The 14635-nt window shown below is 37.8% G+C and overlaps 2 protein-coding genes across 2 annotated transcripts; one reads left to right on the top strand and one right to left on the bottom strand.

The window, feature by feature from the left end:
- The first annotated feature begins 3161 nt into the window (after positions 1–3161).
- Positions 3162–4821, top strand: LOC140963769 (GDSL esterase/lipase At1g33811-like). Its single transcript, XM_073423159.1, has 5 exons — positions 3162–3441; positions 3553–3677; positions 3761–4009; positions 4096–4354; positions 4468–4821. Exons 1-5 carry the CDS (start codon positions 3162–3164, stop codon positions 4689–4691), a joined length of 1137 nt encoding a protein of 378 aa, XP_073279260.1. The 3' UTR covers positions 4692–4821.
- An 83-nt stretch (positions 4822–4904) lies between these two features.
- On the bottom strand, positions 4905–6502 carry LOC140963770 (GDSL esterase/lipase At1g71691-like). Its single transcript, XM_073423160.1, has 5 exons — positions 6149–6502; positions 5948–6069; positions 5623–5850; positions 5235–5484; positions 4905–5139 (listed from the first exon to the last, which is right to left on the bottom strand). Exons 1-5 carry the CDS (start codon positions 6405–6407, stop codon positions 4919–4921), a joined length of 1080 nt encoding a protein of 359 aa, XP_073279261.1. The 5' UTR covers positions 6408–6502; the 3' UTR covers positions 4905–4918.
- Positions 6503–14635: the final 8133 nt, after the last annotated feature.

Here is a 14635-nt window from a genome sequence, read left to right as displayed (position 1 = left end):
ACACAGATGATGAGTTATCACTGGCCAACGTTGACGAAGTGGTTAGATCAGTTGCCACTGATATTCAGCTGAATTTCTCACTTGTCCAACCAGCTGAGCAAGATGTAGAACCAAGCTTATCAGAACAAATAGCCTTGGAGGCTATGTTTAAATGCATTGAAGAATAAGTTCGGTCAGTTGTTATGACTGAACAACGATATGAAGCGGCTCAGTTGCAGCAACAAGCTGCAATCACTAAAGAAACTACAACTGAAGCACCATCTACTTCAACTGCTCCTCTGAATCATCCTTCAGTTTCTGATCAACAACAGGATGTTGTTGAAAAAGTAATTTCTGAATTGGAAAATCAAATTGAGACTGGATCCCATGCCTTAGCAATGGTAACTTTAAGTGGGAAGAGCAAAGGAAAAACACCAAATATAACTGAAACAAGCTCCCCTGAAATGTCAATTCCTGCTGATATTATGATTGAAGGCATTCATTCCAATGTACACAATTTGATGTCTACAATCTCGGAAATAAAATCAACGTAACTGATGCATACTCTAAGATTTGATTCCATCAAAGATCATACAATGAAGAACCTCAAGCATGTCACAAAAGACATCACTACATTGTTTCTTGCCGTTGACCAACCGAAGAAATACAGAGTCACAGTTCTTGCTTTGTTTCAAACCCAAGATATGCTCATCAACAGAATTGACTTCGTGCATACAAGTTTGTCCAAGAGAATGGACTTAATGCAAGAACAAATGCTTCATGCAGTATCTCAAGTCAGTTCAGAACTCCGCCTTTTCTCTCACATGACAGGTGTTGACAAAAAGGAGAAAGAGGAACAACAACTAAGTCAAGTCAAGGCGGTACTTCACAGAAAAGAACTGGACATCCAATGATCAAGGACCAGCTGATAAGAAAGCTAAGAAATGATGTACAGTCCAATCGGTTCGATCTTTATTCCTATTTTGTACGAATCTGTTTATTTCTATTGAAGAACTATTTTATCTACTATCAGTTTTATCAGTTCTCGAAATCTAAGTTTTGTCAAACACATAAAGAGGGAAATTGTTAGAATTAAAGGTTTCGGAGTTTGACAAATAAAGTATCGAAGTTTGTAGAACTGATCGACTAAACCGAAACCATACAACTGAAGTAATTCGAACTAAAGCTATCTAAACTGAAGTAATCTGAACTGAAGATCAATGAGTTAAATGATCGGTTGCAATCAAACTGAACAAAGATAACTGAATATGATAAGAAAACTGAACTATCAGTTAGAACTGAATATGACGCCTTAAGTCAGTTCAACTGATCAGTCGAATAGTCAGTTTGACACTTCATCAGTTAAACCCGCTTTAAGCCAACAAATCTTACTAAGCAGACCGCAAATAACAGAAGGATCGCCGCATAGCAGACTGCAACATCGTACTATTGTCAGAAAAATGTTGACACACTCAGAAAGGACGAATCAACAGATGTATTAATTAATGCATTCAATATTATCGTTGGAAGTAAAGCCTATAAATAGCTGAGGAGTTCAGTGAGAATTTGATTGATTTTTGAATTGAGAATTCTTGAAAGAGAGAACAAGTGAAAGATCAGTTATACAAAATTAGTTACGATATTTACAAAAAGCTCACATTTCATAGATATATTCATAGCATTCAGGCTATCATTTGAACAAAATCACTAGCACTTTACATTGAAATATTCGATCTTTTGAGATCAATTGTGCTACGAAAGAAAATCATTTTGTGTATCGATAAGTTGTAAGAAACTAAGAGTTTCAGTTTGGCAGTGTTTAAGTCCAAATTGAAGTGGGTTCTTACAGTTTCTGTAATCAATCAGAGTCTTTTAGCGAAAACTTATCTTTGTGATAAAAGGGGTGACGTAGGAGCGTTTGAAGTCTCCGAACATCCACACAATTCTTTGTGTTCAGCAGTTCATTTATTCTTTGAGTATTCAATCTATCAGTTACTTTATTTCCGCACTTCAAACTAGTTAACCGATTGATATCGACAACAATATTATTGAATTCAGTTTATCACTAAACTGATTCATATTTTGAAAAGAGCCAAAAATCTTAAAGTGTTTATTCAACCCCCATTCTAAACACTTTGACCCATCAAACCAATCCTAACATCACCCTTGAACTCATATTATGTATATATTTCAATATTCTTTTGCTCGATTGATCCGAGTATGCTGAGTGTTTTTCCAAACATTCACTCCCTTACTTCCTTCCCTAGATAACGATGAAGATCAGTTGGAAGATAATGAACAACACATGTTTTCGGGTTGGTGATCAAGTTCAAGACATGAAGTTTCAAGCATCGATTTTAGATTTATTTTCTATCACGTTATCATTTCCGTATTATGTTATGCACTGTAAAAACTGTCCTGAATTATGTAATAGATTGCTTTTTACTATTTTATTTATTATGTGGCTTGTTGTTTCACGATTTTAAATTGTTAAACAACGTCGATGACTCGTCTCGGGGCGTGACATGCACAATAAAATAAAGAAAAAAAGAAAATTATGCAACTGATAATATTCTAAGCATGTTTTAATGTATCTATGCCCCAAGGTATTGTTTGGTGTGCATGAAAAATGATTAGAGCATTTTAGTAATCACAATATAATTAACAAAAATAAAAAACAATTTAAAATCATGTAAACATCATATAATTTATCACAACGAGTTATTTATCGTTTTTATTCATTTTATAATCACTTTTATTATATATCATTTACTTATCTTATATCACGAACAAACAATGCCTAATAGTCCAACTAAGCGGCCGGTTGTAATTTGATGTATTTGGGTAAATTTTTAAAATTTCAATTTCAATCTCCTAAATCCATGAATCTCTCTTACCAAATCTTACCTAGCATCAAATTAAGAGCATGAACTCTAATGTTATGTTTCCGAAGAAGCTAAAGATAAGGCACCATACATTACCTTTTTTTCAGTGAAAATCTTGAAATTGTAGCCACACATTTTTGCTAAAGAAAATCGTAATAACTACGCACCCAATCCATTGTTCTAAATCACGAGACATAAGATGTTTTACTGTTGTTCCAACGCACATACAGAAAGCATTCGTGAAATACAGCTAAAAAGATTGCCTTTTCAGCATATATATACTAGCTACATGCATGCATGCATACACAATATGAATTATTAGAACAAAATATGGAAAAGTTGAGTGGTTTGTGGCTTGTTCTGAATTTGTGGTGTTTAACAGTAATTTCTTCACAGTCTATCGATCAAGTTCCCCAAGTGCCTTGCTTCTTCATATTCGGCGATTCCTTGGTCGACAACGGCAATAACAACCAGATACTCACTCTTGCCCGATCAAATTACGATCCTTATGGCATTGATTTCTCGCAAGGCGCCACCGGACGCTTCACCAATGGCCGTACTTTCGTCGATATCTTAGGTACTATCTAACAACAGAACAACTATATTCCTGTAAGTAATCTCTGTAGAACATGTATGCTAATTACTAAGATTGATTCTATGGCTTAGTTGTCTTTGTTTCTTTTTTCAGCTCAACTGTTGGGTTTTCCAAACTACATCCCACCAAACTCCAGGACCATGGGCCGAGAAATACTTCGAGGAGTAAATTATGCGTCAGGAGCTTCCGGGATTCGCGACGAAACTGGAAATAATTTGGTCGTTACACATAAAATGCAATGCTGCTTGTTACAGCTATGTTTATTAGATATTTATCTTGAGTATCTGATCATATAATGCAGGGTGATCACATGTCAATGACCCAACAAATTGGTAGCTTTGCTAGGACTGTGCAGCAGATGATTAGGTTCTTTCGAGGAGATGTTGCTGCAGCAGGAAACTATCTTAACAAGTGCATATTTTACTCCGGACTGGGAAGCAACGACTATCTCAACAATTATTTTATGACCGACTACTATTCCACGAGTTCAAACTACACCCCTAGTGCTTATGCAGCTGCTCTCATTCAAGATTATTCGAAACAGTTAACGGTACTGTGCATTTCTTCATTAGTTTATAATGATCTTCTACAAGTATGTGTATATGTATATGTGCGCGTGAGTGTTTGTGTCTTTAGGAATTATACAACTTGGGAGCGCGAAAAGTGGCAGTGGCATCAGTTGGAAATATAGGATGCATACCGTACCATCTAGCGCGATACAATGGCAATGACAGCAAGTGTAATGAAGAAATCAACAGGGCTGTTGAACTCTTTGATGTCGGTCTTAAGAACTTGGTCGATAGGTTCAACAATGGCCAGCTTCGAGGGGCAAAGTTCGTTTACCTGGATTCATCTCAAGCCAGCCAAGAGTTGATTCTGAACGCAAAATCTTATGGTGCATACATTTACACTTAGAGTTTCATAATCCTTTTGGTGATTGAAAATTGGATGAAATCCTTTTTTTCACATTCTTACTGTAGTTTTCTTTTGTGAATACTTCGGGGATAGGGTTCGAAGTGTTTGACAAGGGTTGTTGTGGAGTGGGAAAAAACAATGGCCAGATAACATGCCTTCCTCTTCAAACGCCATGCGATGATCGCGGTAAGTACATTTTCTGGGATGCATTTCATCCCACCGAAAACGTCAACATTTTGCTCGCCAAGAACGCTTACAGTTCCAAGTCTAAATCATTTGCTTATCCGATTAATATACAGCAGTTAGCCATGCTTTAAGATTCAAGTTTCACTAGTTGAGTTTGATTTGAATATGTAAAATGTTAATCTGGATTATGTAGCTTGCTATTCTCTCTGTTCGTGTTGAAATGTTATAATCAATGGACTCAATCGTAGTCATGAATTCTTACTTTACTCCTTAACAAAATACCTAAATCTTTCTGCCATCACAAGTTAGAAGTACATCCATTTAGCTAGCTATCATAATAAAGACAGGTGCAATTCTCTCAAAGATTGGCTAGTTGCTCTATGTTGATGGGATAAACAAAATCCGCATTTCCATTGAAGGCACTCTGACCAAACAAGACATTAACTGCTTCCGTCGGGTGGTATGCATCCCAGAATATGTATCGTCTCCTGACCGGACACGGTGTCTGTAATGGAAGACAAGTGATCTGCCCTCTGTTCCTCCCAATGCCACAGCATCCACGATTCACCACGCTAAATCCTATAACATAGAGAATACTGAAAATTAACAAGACAATGGTTTCAAATAATTAACTTCATGTCTTGATCATAGAAATGGATTAATATTTTCAGTACCATATGATCTAGCATTTGCTAGGAGATCTTGAAACATGTTGGCAATATCGATGTACACGAATCTAGAGCCTGGCAGATTAGAACTGAGGCTGTTGATCATAGCCTTTGCGTTTGCGTTAAATGGAAGCACAAGCTGGTTAACTTCTTGTGAACATGTGCCATCCCTGCTTTGAGCAAGAATGCTTGGAATACAGCCCATTAATCCAACCCCTGCTATTACAAATTTCCTAGCTCCAAGATTATATAATCTCTGCATTCACATTAACACAAAAATAAAGAAACGATGAGGAGCATGCTCGAAGGACTTCGAATTTGAGACATATATCATAGCTTTGATTTTCCTCAAAAAATTCTAGTAAATGGGAATTAACCCCAACATGTGTCTTACTGAGAGTTGCTGGGAATACTGATGAACCAAGAGATCTGCATATTGTTGAGCATTGTACCGATTCTTTGTATCGTAATTTGGCATGAGGTAGTTGTTGAGGTAGTCATTGCTGCCTACCCCAACAAAGAAAATGCACTTTGCTAACTCCTCTGCAGCAAGATTGCCTGTCATTTGATCAAGAGTATTCTCGAAGTTTTTGATTTGTTGATTAAATGGAATCCGACCAACCTGTATATCATCCATCAAAGCCCCACAATTAATTCCCACCTTAATCTAACTTACAGCATATGCAAAAATAAACCAAGTTATAAAATCAGTTGCTCACGAAATTTCTGCCTGTATCATCAAGAATACCAGCTGCAGCAGAGGCATAATTAACACCAAACCGCGCTTGATCACCGGAAGCCACAGAATGAGCAGGAATGAGTGGAAGTCCAAGCGATTCGGCTGCACGAAAACATTGTTGGCTTGGATCCATGATACACAAATCTTTGTACGGTAAAATACTGATCTATATATACATTACCAATTGTATCGACCATGGTGTAACCATTGGAAAATCTTCCAGTGGGACCGCCATTAAAATCAATGCCGTAAGGAAGATAATTGGCTTTAGCAAAAGAAGGCATGTCATTGTTGTTGCCATTGTCTATAAGAGAGTCGCCGAATATAAACATGGCGGGCACCAAGGCAGCCCTTGCAAGACTGAAATTTGCGCCCAGAACCAACACCGCAGCCGCCACGAAAAACCTTGAGTCGTCAAGCCGCCGCCCACCTGCAGCCATTTCAAAGTGTGTAGGTGGTGTACTGTTAAGGATCGATGGTGGTTTTATGGATGGAGGTAATAAGTTTAATAGGCGGATGGGAGGGAGGAGGTGGTTACTGGTTAGGGGAGGAGTAAATGAAGGGTGTTCTCTTGCAGTAAACACATGCATGCAATAATTTCTACCATATCATAATATATTTGCATGTTGCTCTTTAAATGTAAATAATAATATCAATTCCAATTAGTATATAATATAATTGGCATTCTTGGGTTTTAGATTAATTTCTCTTTGTTTGGGTAATCTTGTACAATTCTGTCCTGTTCATTATCATGATGTTTTGAATTTGAGATACTACACACTTGAAAATGCATGCATGCACGCCTCAAAGGATAAAGGTAATTGATGAATAAATTTTTTTCTAATATTTTGATTGTGTTTTGGTCAATCTGCCACACAAAAAAAAAAAAAAAATTTAAATTATTTATTAATTTTAAAATTATAATATTTAATAAGCCAACAACCAGTAGATTGTATGAATTGAATGATGTCAAATTATAGTTATTTATTATAGTCACAACCAATAGGCGATTATTTTGAGAAATAGTTGATCTTCATGAAATTTAAAATATTAACTTAAGTGACACCAAAAATACCTTTTCAATAGCGATTTTGAGTTGAAATCGAAATTGTAGCACTTAAACGCATAATTGTTGTAGGACGGCATAAACTTTAAAATAAATGATAAATAAAAACTAATTTAAAATTAAAATAAATGATATTAGAATATAGTTTCAAAATTATAAATATTCTTTAAGTGACAGAGAAAAAGAGAAAGAAAAGAATTAAATGCAGGGAGTTTATTATCATGGATCCGGAAGAAATATCAAGACGTGTTCGATCTATGCAAATATCTTCAAACAACATAAAAGACCCAATTATTATTCCAGAGGAATTGGCTTCAATAGGTAAAAATCGGCTGATTCCTGTCTAATTTGCAAGATTTTCTCATCTAAGGCTGTCAACAGAGAGACTTTTCGTGTGCAAATGCCCCGCATCTTACAAGCGAAGAAACCCATTCAGATTGAAGTAATTGGGGGAGAATATATTCCTCTTTCATTTTGCTTCTCTTGTCGATCGCCGTCACTCGCTTTTGGATGGACCTTGGTCTTTTTTTAAGGACATGGCAATCTTTGAAGTTCCATCAGGTTTACAAAAGACTGTTGATTTGGTATTCGATAAAATTTCAGTTTGGGTACGATGTCACAATGTTCCTCTAGCGTTTATGCAGTCAACGATTCTCCGCAATCTAGGGTCGAAATTGGGAACGGTAATGGAGGTGGACGAAGGGGATGGAGGAAGTTGCACTGGTAGATATGCTCGTATCCGTGTCTCTTTAAATATCAATGAACCTCTGCGTCAATGCCTTTGGGTTCGATCCGAGCAAGAACAAGAGGATATTTGTATCATCCTTCTGTATGAAAAGCTGCCTAATTTCTGTTTTAATTGTGGTAAACTTGGGCATGTCCAGAGAGATTGTGAATTACATGCGGAGGATAGCTCGAATTTCCCATTTGGCAATTGGCTCCGAGCTTCTTCGATCTCAGGGGTGAGGAAAACATATTATCCTAGATCTAAATCTAATACCAGTAATGGTTCCCCTTCGGCAGATTACCAGCATTCAGATGAAATAAATGCATAAATGCACTCAATATTCAGCCTCGGTCAAATTTGCCTCCTCTTGTCACAGAATCTTCAAGGGAAAAAAGTGAGACGGATGAAAATTTAGTGTTATTACTACCAAAGCAGGCCCAACATTATGCTATGTCTGTTAATAATACAATTGAGAAAATGGTTGAATGTCCTGAACGGGAAACTCTGTTAACTACTGACATGCAAGTCATCCCAAGTGTACAAAAGAAAAATTGGAAACGCATGGCCAGGGCAAATTCAAATACCAACCAAGGGAGCTCTGAAAATTTGATACCTCTGGATAAAGGAAAACGTGTGATGCTCCCTCATGAGAATCTTGAAGCTTCGAAACGTCCACGCACTCTTATGGTTTCAGGTTTGAACATTACTAATAGTCTGGCGGAGGCTGCACCAGTTGCTTGGTATGGAATGCGCGGGGGCTTGGGAACCAACGTGCTATCCGTGAACTAAAAAGGCTCATTGCCACAAGAAACCCATCTTTATTTTTCATTTCAGAAACTAAATTAACAGCTTCACAATGTCGATGGTGGTCAAGTTGGCTTCATTCAGAAGGCTTATTTGTAGTTGATAGATTGCGTTGCAAGGGAGGTTTGATATTATTATGGCAGGCACCTCTATCGGTTTCCATTCAATCTTTTTCAGCATGACATATTGATTGCCTGGTTAAGGAGGGTTCGACACAGTGGAGGTTTACCGGTTTTTATGGGAACCCTGTGACAGCAATGCGTAATCAATCATGGCAACTTATTAGGAGACTAGCAGGAATTCATGAGCTTAGCTCCTTGCCTTGGTTAGTTGGAGGAGATTTTAACGAAATCTTGTTTGATTCAGGGGGTATGTTGAGGACTAATGCCCAGATGACAGAATTTTCTAATACTATTGATGATTGTGGCTTATGTGATATTCCAGCTCGTGGAGACAAATTCACTTGGTGTAATAGACGAAAGGGTGATGCATTGATTTTCTAACGGCTTGATCGGTACATCTGTAATTATGGGTGGCAATCAACATTCCCTGAGGCAGTGGTGGAGAACTTAGGTTTCTTTGGTTCTGACCATAGACCAGTTGCAATACAATTGAGACCAGCTGCATCAGTTAAATTACACATTTCTCCGAAGCATTTTACGTTTGAGCACAAGTGGTTTTTGGAAGAGGATTTTACAACCATTGTTACTAATAGTTGGAAATTAAAGGCTCTCAGGGAGATTTTTGTCTTCCTCAGCGACTCTACAGATGCAGCAAGACACTTACTTCTTGGGCAGGGACTAAATTTGATCATCTTGGCCGAACATTACGTGAGCTGTATAAGGAGTTGGATAGTTTAATGACTTCTGATCACATTCAAAATAATCATGCTCGTATAGAAGAGTTGGAGAAAAGGATTGAAAGACTCTCGGATCAGGATGAATTACATTGAAATCAGCGTGCTCGGGTTAATTGGTTACAGTCCGGGGATCGCAACACTAAATTCTTTCATGCGTCGGCATCTAAGCGTCAAAAGAGAAATCTCATTAAGGGATTACTGAACAAGAATGGTAATTGGTGTTCTGATTTTAAAGATTTGATAAATATTACTGAAGATTATTTCTGCAATCTTTTCAGCTCTTCCAAGCCATCTTCTGAGGATATTGCAAAAGTGCTGGATTGTGCCGAACCAGTCATAGGTGAACAAATGAATGAAACTCTATGTGCACCTTTCACAGCTGAGGAAATTCGTAGAGCAATTTTCGATATGTATCCTTCTAAGGCTCCGGGCCTTGATGGATTCACAGCTCTCTTTTATCAAAAGCTTTGGCCACTAATCGGTGATGATGTCACTCAGGCTACTTTGCTTATTCTCAATGAACAGAAAGATCTTTTAGACTGGAATGCCACACTTATTACTCTTATCCCAAAAATTCAAGAACCGATGTCATTAAAGGATTTTCGTGCTATCAGCCTGTGCAATACACGTTATAAAATCGTGTCTCGAGCAATCACAAATAGATTCATACCTATCTTGGATAAGGTAATTGATCATTTTCAAAGTGCGTTCATTCCTGGTAGACTTATTCTTGATAATGTTATTGTGGGCTTTGAATGCATGCATTGGATTCGCTCCAACCGAAAGGCCAAGACAGGCTTCGCATCTCTCAAACTGGATATGAGTAAAGCTTACGACAGGGTTGAATGGATTTTCTTGCAGAATATGATGATTAAATTGGGGTTTGCAGAACAATGGGTCAATCTAATCATGAGATGTGTGACTTCTGTGACTTACTCTTTCCGGATCAATCACTCTATATTTGGTACACTCAAACCATCCAGGGGGTTGAGACAAGGGGATCCACTATCTCCATATTTATTTGTGTTATGTGCTCAAGGATTGTCACACCTCTTCGCTAAGGCTGTGGAAAAAAATTTGATCCGGGGAGTTAAAATAGCTAATACTTGTCCTATAATCTCTCATTTATTTTTTGCAGATGATAGTCTGATTTTCTTCAAGGCGACCCGTGAGGAAAGTGTACAAGTTCGAAACTGTATTGATTTGTATGAGAAAGCATCCGGCCAAGTGGTAAATTTCGACAAATCTGCTCTTATTTTTAGTCCAAGCACCTGTCCGCACACAATATCTGAAATTATGGATGTTATGGATGTACCGATGGTGCACGACCATGACATTTATTTGGGACTACCGACATTCTCAGTGCATAGTAAACGATTACAATTTGGTTATTTGCGAGAACGGATTGAGCAAAAAATTAAATCTTGGAACAATCGATTTTTCTCTACGGGGGGAAGAGAGGTGCTTATAAAATCAATTTTGCAAGCTATTCCATCCTATGCAATGTCATGCTTCAAAATACCGGTTTCTATTTGCAAAGCAGTGGAACAAATTTGCGCAAGATTCTGGTGGAAAGATGCTAGTGGTAACAAGGGCATGCATTGGATGAACTGGAAAAATTTATGTAAACCCAAGAGTGTGGGAGGTATGGGCTTTCGAGGTTTTGTAGCTTTCAACAAATCTTTGTTAGCAAAACAAATCTGGAGAGTCATTCAGTCACCCAACTCTTTGGTGGCCTGAGTTCTCAAAGGCGCAGGTATTTTAAAAATTCAGATATTATGCAGGCAGGAATGGGCTCAAATCGATCATATGTTTGGAGATATATGTTGTGGAGTAGAGAAATTATTCAAAAAGGGTTGTGTTGGCGAGTAGGCAATGGCCAGAGTAACCCTTGGATCCCGACGATTCTATCTTTTCATAGCAGTTTACATCTTTCTACTGGCAATCACCTTTGAGTGTCACATTTTATTTCTGGAGCGGGGACATGGAACGAGTCTTTGGTTAGGCAATGCTTGCCTAAACATGAGATTGATGATGTCCTCAATATTCCGCTGTACCGACAGGGCTGTGATGATATACGATATTGGACTGGGAGCAACAATGGTAAATATTCGTTTAAAGATGGTTACCATTTGGAGACTGGAAGCTGGGACACTCCACCTTTCAATTCTCGGCAGCCTCTTGGCATTTGGTGGCGGAAGATTTGGAAACTCAGATTACCACCGAAAATTCGTATATTTTTTGCGGAAAGCTTCAAGAGACATTATTCCGACTGAGGTTAATTTGCTTTCTCATCATATTCCAACTCTTGGGACATGCTCGCTGTGCAATTTTCCTTATGCATCTATTAGTCATTGCCTTCTTTTTTGTTTAGCTATTAAGGATGTTTGGAAAAATACTCCTTTTTGGTATTGTCTGAAAAAACATCGTGATGCTTCATTTCTTGATTGTGCTTTATATGTGTCAAAGAGTTTTAACCAGGAGGAATTCGAATTGTTTGGGATCCTTTGTTGGGCGATTTGGCGTGAAACTTGTATTCGAAAGCATGATGCCAAGGGTAAGAGCATGAAATTTAGAGTGGGTTGGGTTTATACATTTCTCGATTCAGTTCGCTACTCTAGATTAAAGTGTGCTATCCCAGTATGTACCTCACAAATATCATCAGATCATTTGTGGAAACCGCCTAGCCCTAACTTATTTCGGCTAGATGTTGATGCAGGGTTAGATACCAGGCGTAATAAATTTAGTGTTGGAGCAATAATCAGAGATTCACAGGGAGTAACTAGAGGTGCCCATATTCTTATCATCTGTAATCCCGGTAGTGTCCTTGCAGCTGAAATTCTGGCTATTCGTTGTGGTATGGATCTTTGTCTACAGGTGGGCGTTGCTTCTATTTGTATTTATTCTGATTCTAAGGAGGCGGTTCGTGTAGTTCTCAACCCAGATATGGACGCTGGTTCTGTTGATGTATTGGCTCTTGAAGTTCATTCTATGTTCCTAGTGAATCATTTTGTGTCAATCAAGCATATGCATCGTTCGGCCAACACCGTGACACACTTTTTAACGTCCCGAAAATTTGAAGGTCCACGTGAACCACATGCATGCAAGTTATTAAATTCTTTGGTATTTTATTAAATTGTTTTAAAGCATTTAAATGCATGTTTATTCCATGAATTTGTATTTAATTCTTGATTTATTTAAAGTTCATGCAATCTAGGATTTTATTCTAAATTATGTGTTTAATTATTTTGTGCATTTTATGCATAATTCATGCATGAAATGATTTAATTCATGAAATTTTAAAAGTTCATGCATTAGGGTTTCTAGATGCATTTCGTGCTCGAACGAGAAACGGAGACCGGAGAATTTTCAGGAAAATTATTTTATTACATGATTAATTTTTATTAATTAACATAAGGTGTTTTTAAGGGTATTTTTCAAAAAGGGGATTTTATTGGATATTTTTATATGCATGATTTTATTTTTAACGGTACGTAAATTTTATTGAATCGGGGGACTTTTTGAGGTTTCGGCTAATATTTTCAAGAACTTACCGATACAAAATATTTTTCAGGTGTGTGTTTGGACTTAATGAGCCTGATTTTAAATTTATTTGGGCTTAAACCTCTTTTTAAACATTTAATTGGCAACTTAGGGTCCATAATCCACTAAACTACTATTTAATATTAACCTAAAACACATTTAACCAAAACCTAAGCTTTATTCAGCCGACAACCCTCCTCCCCACTTCATTTCTCTCGGCATTTCTCCAGCAGCTTCAAGGTAGGCTTCGGCCACTATTTTGTTTGCAAGAAAATCCTCCCGGCACTCGTTCTTCGATCTCCTCGCGTTCGTATCATCTAAGGCACGTTATGTAATTTCATTTCTGCATCTCACACGCCATATACTGCTGATGTGTGTACCATAGTTGTTAAAAATGAGATCATACACGTTCGAGATTTGATGCACGGTTTTTGCATGAAAGTTAATTATATTTTGATTGTAAACTCACGATTCTTGATTCCTTGTGCAAGGGCTGCCGAGTCCAGATAATCTAAGGGTGGAAATGATGTAATCTAACGTGTGTAAGTGCTGGAACCACAATCGAGTCGAGGTCTAGCAAAGGCCGATCATTCTTGGCTTGTGTGTGAGGATTTTTGGTTTCGGATTACGCGTGCAGCAGCTTGTTTTGATTAGGCTTGGTTTAGGAGGTTTTTTAGGGCCTTAAGGATGATTCATAAAGGCTGGGCATGTGGTGGAAATTGGGTGGACCGAAATAATTGAGTAATGGAGCCATGTGTTGGGTTAAGGATGGCGCTTGTGGAGGGTGGCCGAGGAGTTATGTAGGGTAGCAGGTTTAGCCGTGGGTTAGAGGGCTGATTTTGAGGAGTTTAGGGGCTGTTAGAGTGTATTTTAAGTATGGGTTAAGTTGGAAAATTTTGGTTTAGTTTCGAGTCGATCCGGGTTAAAATGGGGATCTCGGTCCAAGTTTTAACACGAATCAAATAAGGTTGAAACGGGTTCGAGTTTACGTCTAAGAAATTTATGTTAAAGTGTTTTAGGACATTTTAAGGAGTTTTGTAAGCTTCGGGTCAATTTTAGATGTCCAGGGATGAAACGAGAATTTTGGGTTTCTAGGGGCAAAATGGTCATTTTGTACCCGGGGTGAGATTTTGGTCATGGCATCGCCCTGAGCATAAATTATGATATTTTAAATGATTATGCATCATGTTTACGATTTTTACGCTATTATGATAATTATGATGCATGCTTGGTTTAAAGGAAAAATTACGTGTACGCATACTTTTATTTAAGTGATGAATATGTTGACACGTTTTGAAGGAAGTGATTTAGTTGTGACTAACACGATGACACGATGACATGTAAGGTCTGGACTCAGTGGGCGGGTAATGCCGTCGCTGATGATCCTCGCCGCCGGGTACCGCTGTTATACGTAGATGGATCCATCGACTGACATGATGACATGATGATATGAAAGTCACAGCTAATGAACGGAATTCAAATTAAGATTTTAACACGTATATGCTGATACGATGATACATGCTATTACCATGTTTTGGCAGGTCACGGTTACGCATACGATATGATAACATGATGAGAAATGTTTTGACACGTTACGATTTTACACGACACGTTCATATTCATGTTTTTAAGCTCATGAAATGTATGTTTATTATGTTATTTTTCACTG

The sequence above is a fragment of the Primulina huaijiensis genome, chromosome 18 (assembly GCF_012295235.1).
Source record: "Primulina huaijiensis isolate GDHJ02 chromosome 18, ASM1229523v2, whole genome shotgun sequence".
NCBI classification, from domain to species: Eukaryota; Viridiplantae; Streptophyta; class Magnoliopsida; order Lamiales; family Gesneriaceae; genus Primulina; species Primulina huaijiensis.
The sequence above is the reverse complement of the archived record's forward strand: the minus strand, read 5'-3'. Positions and strand labels throughout refer to the sequence as shown.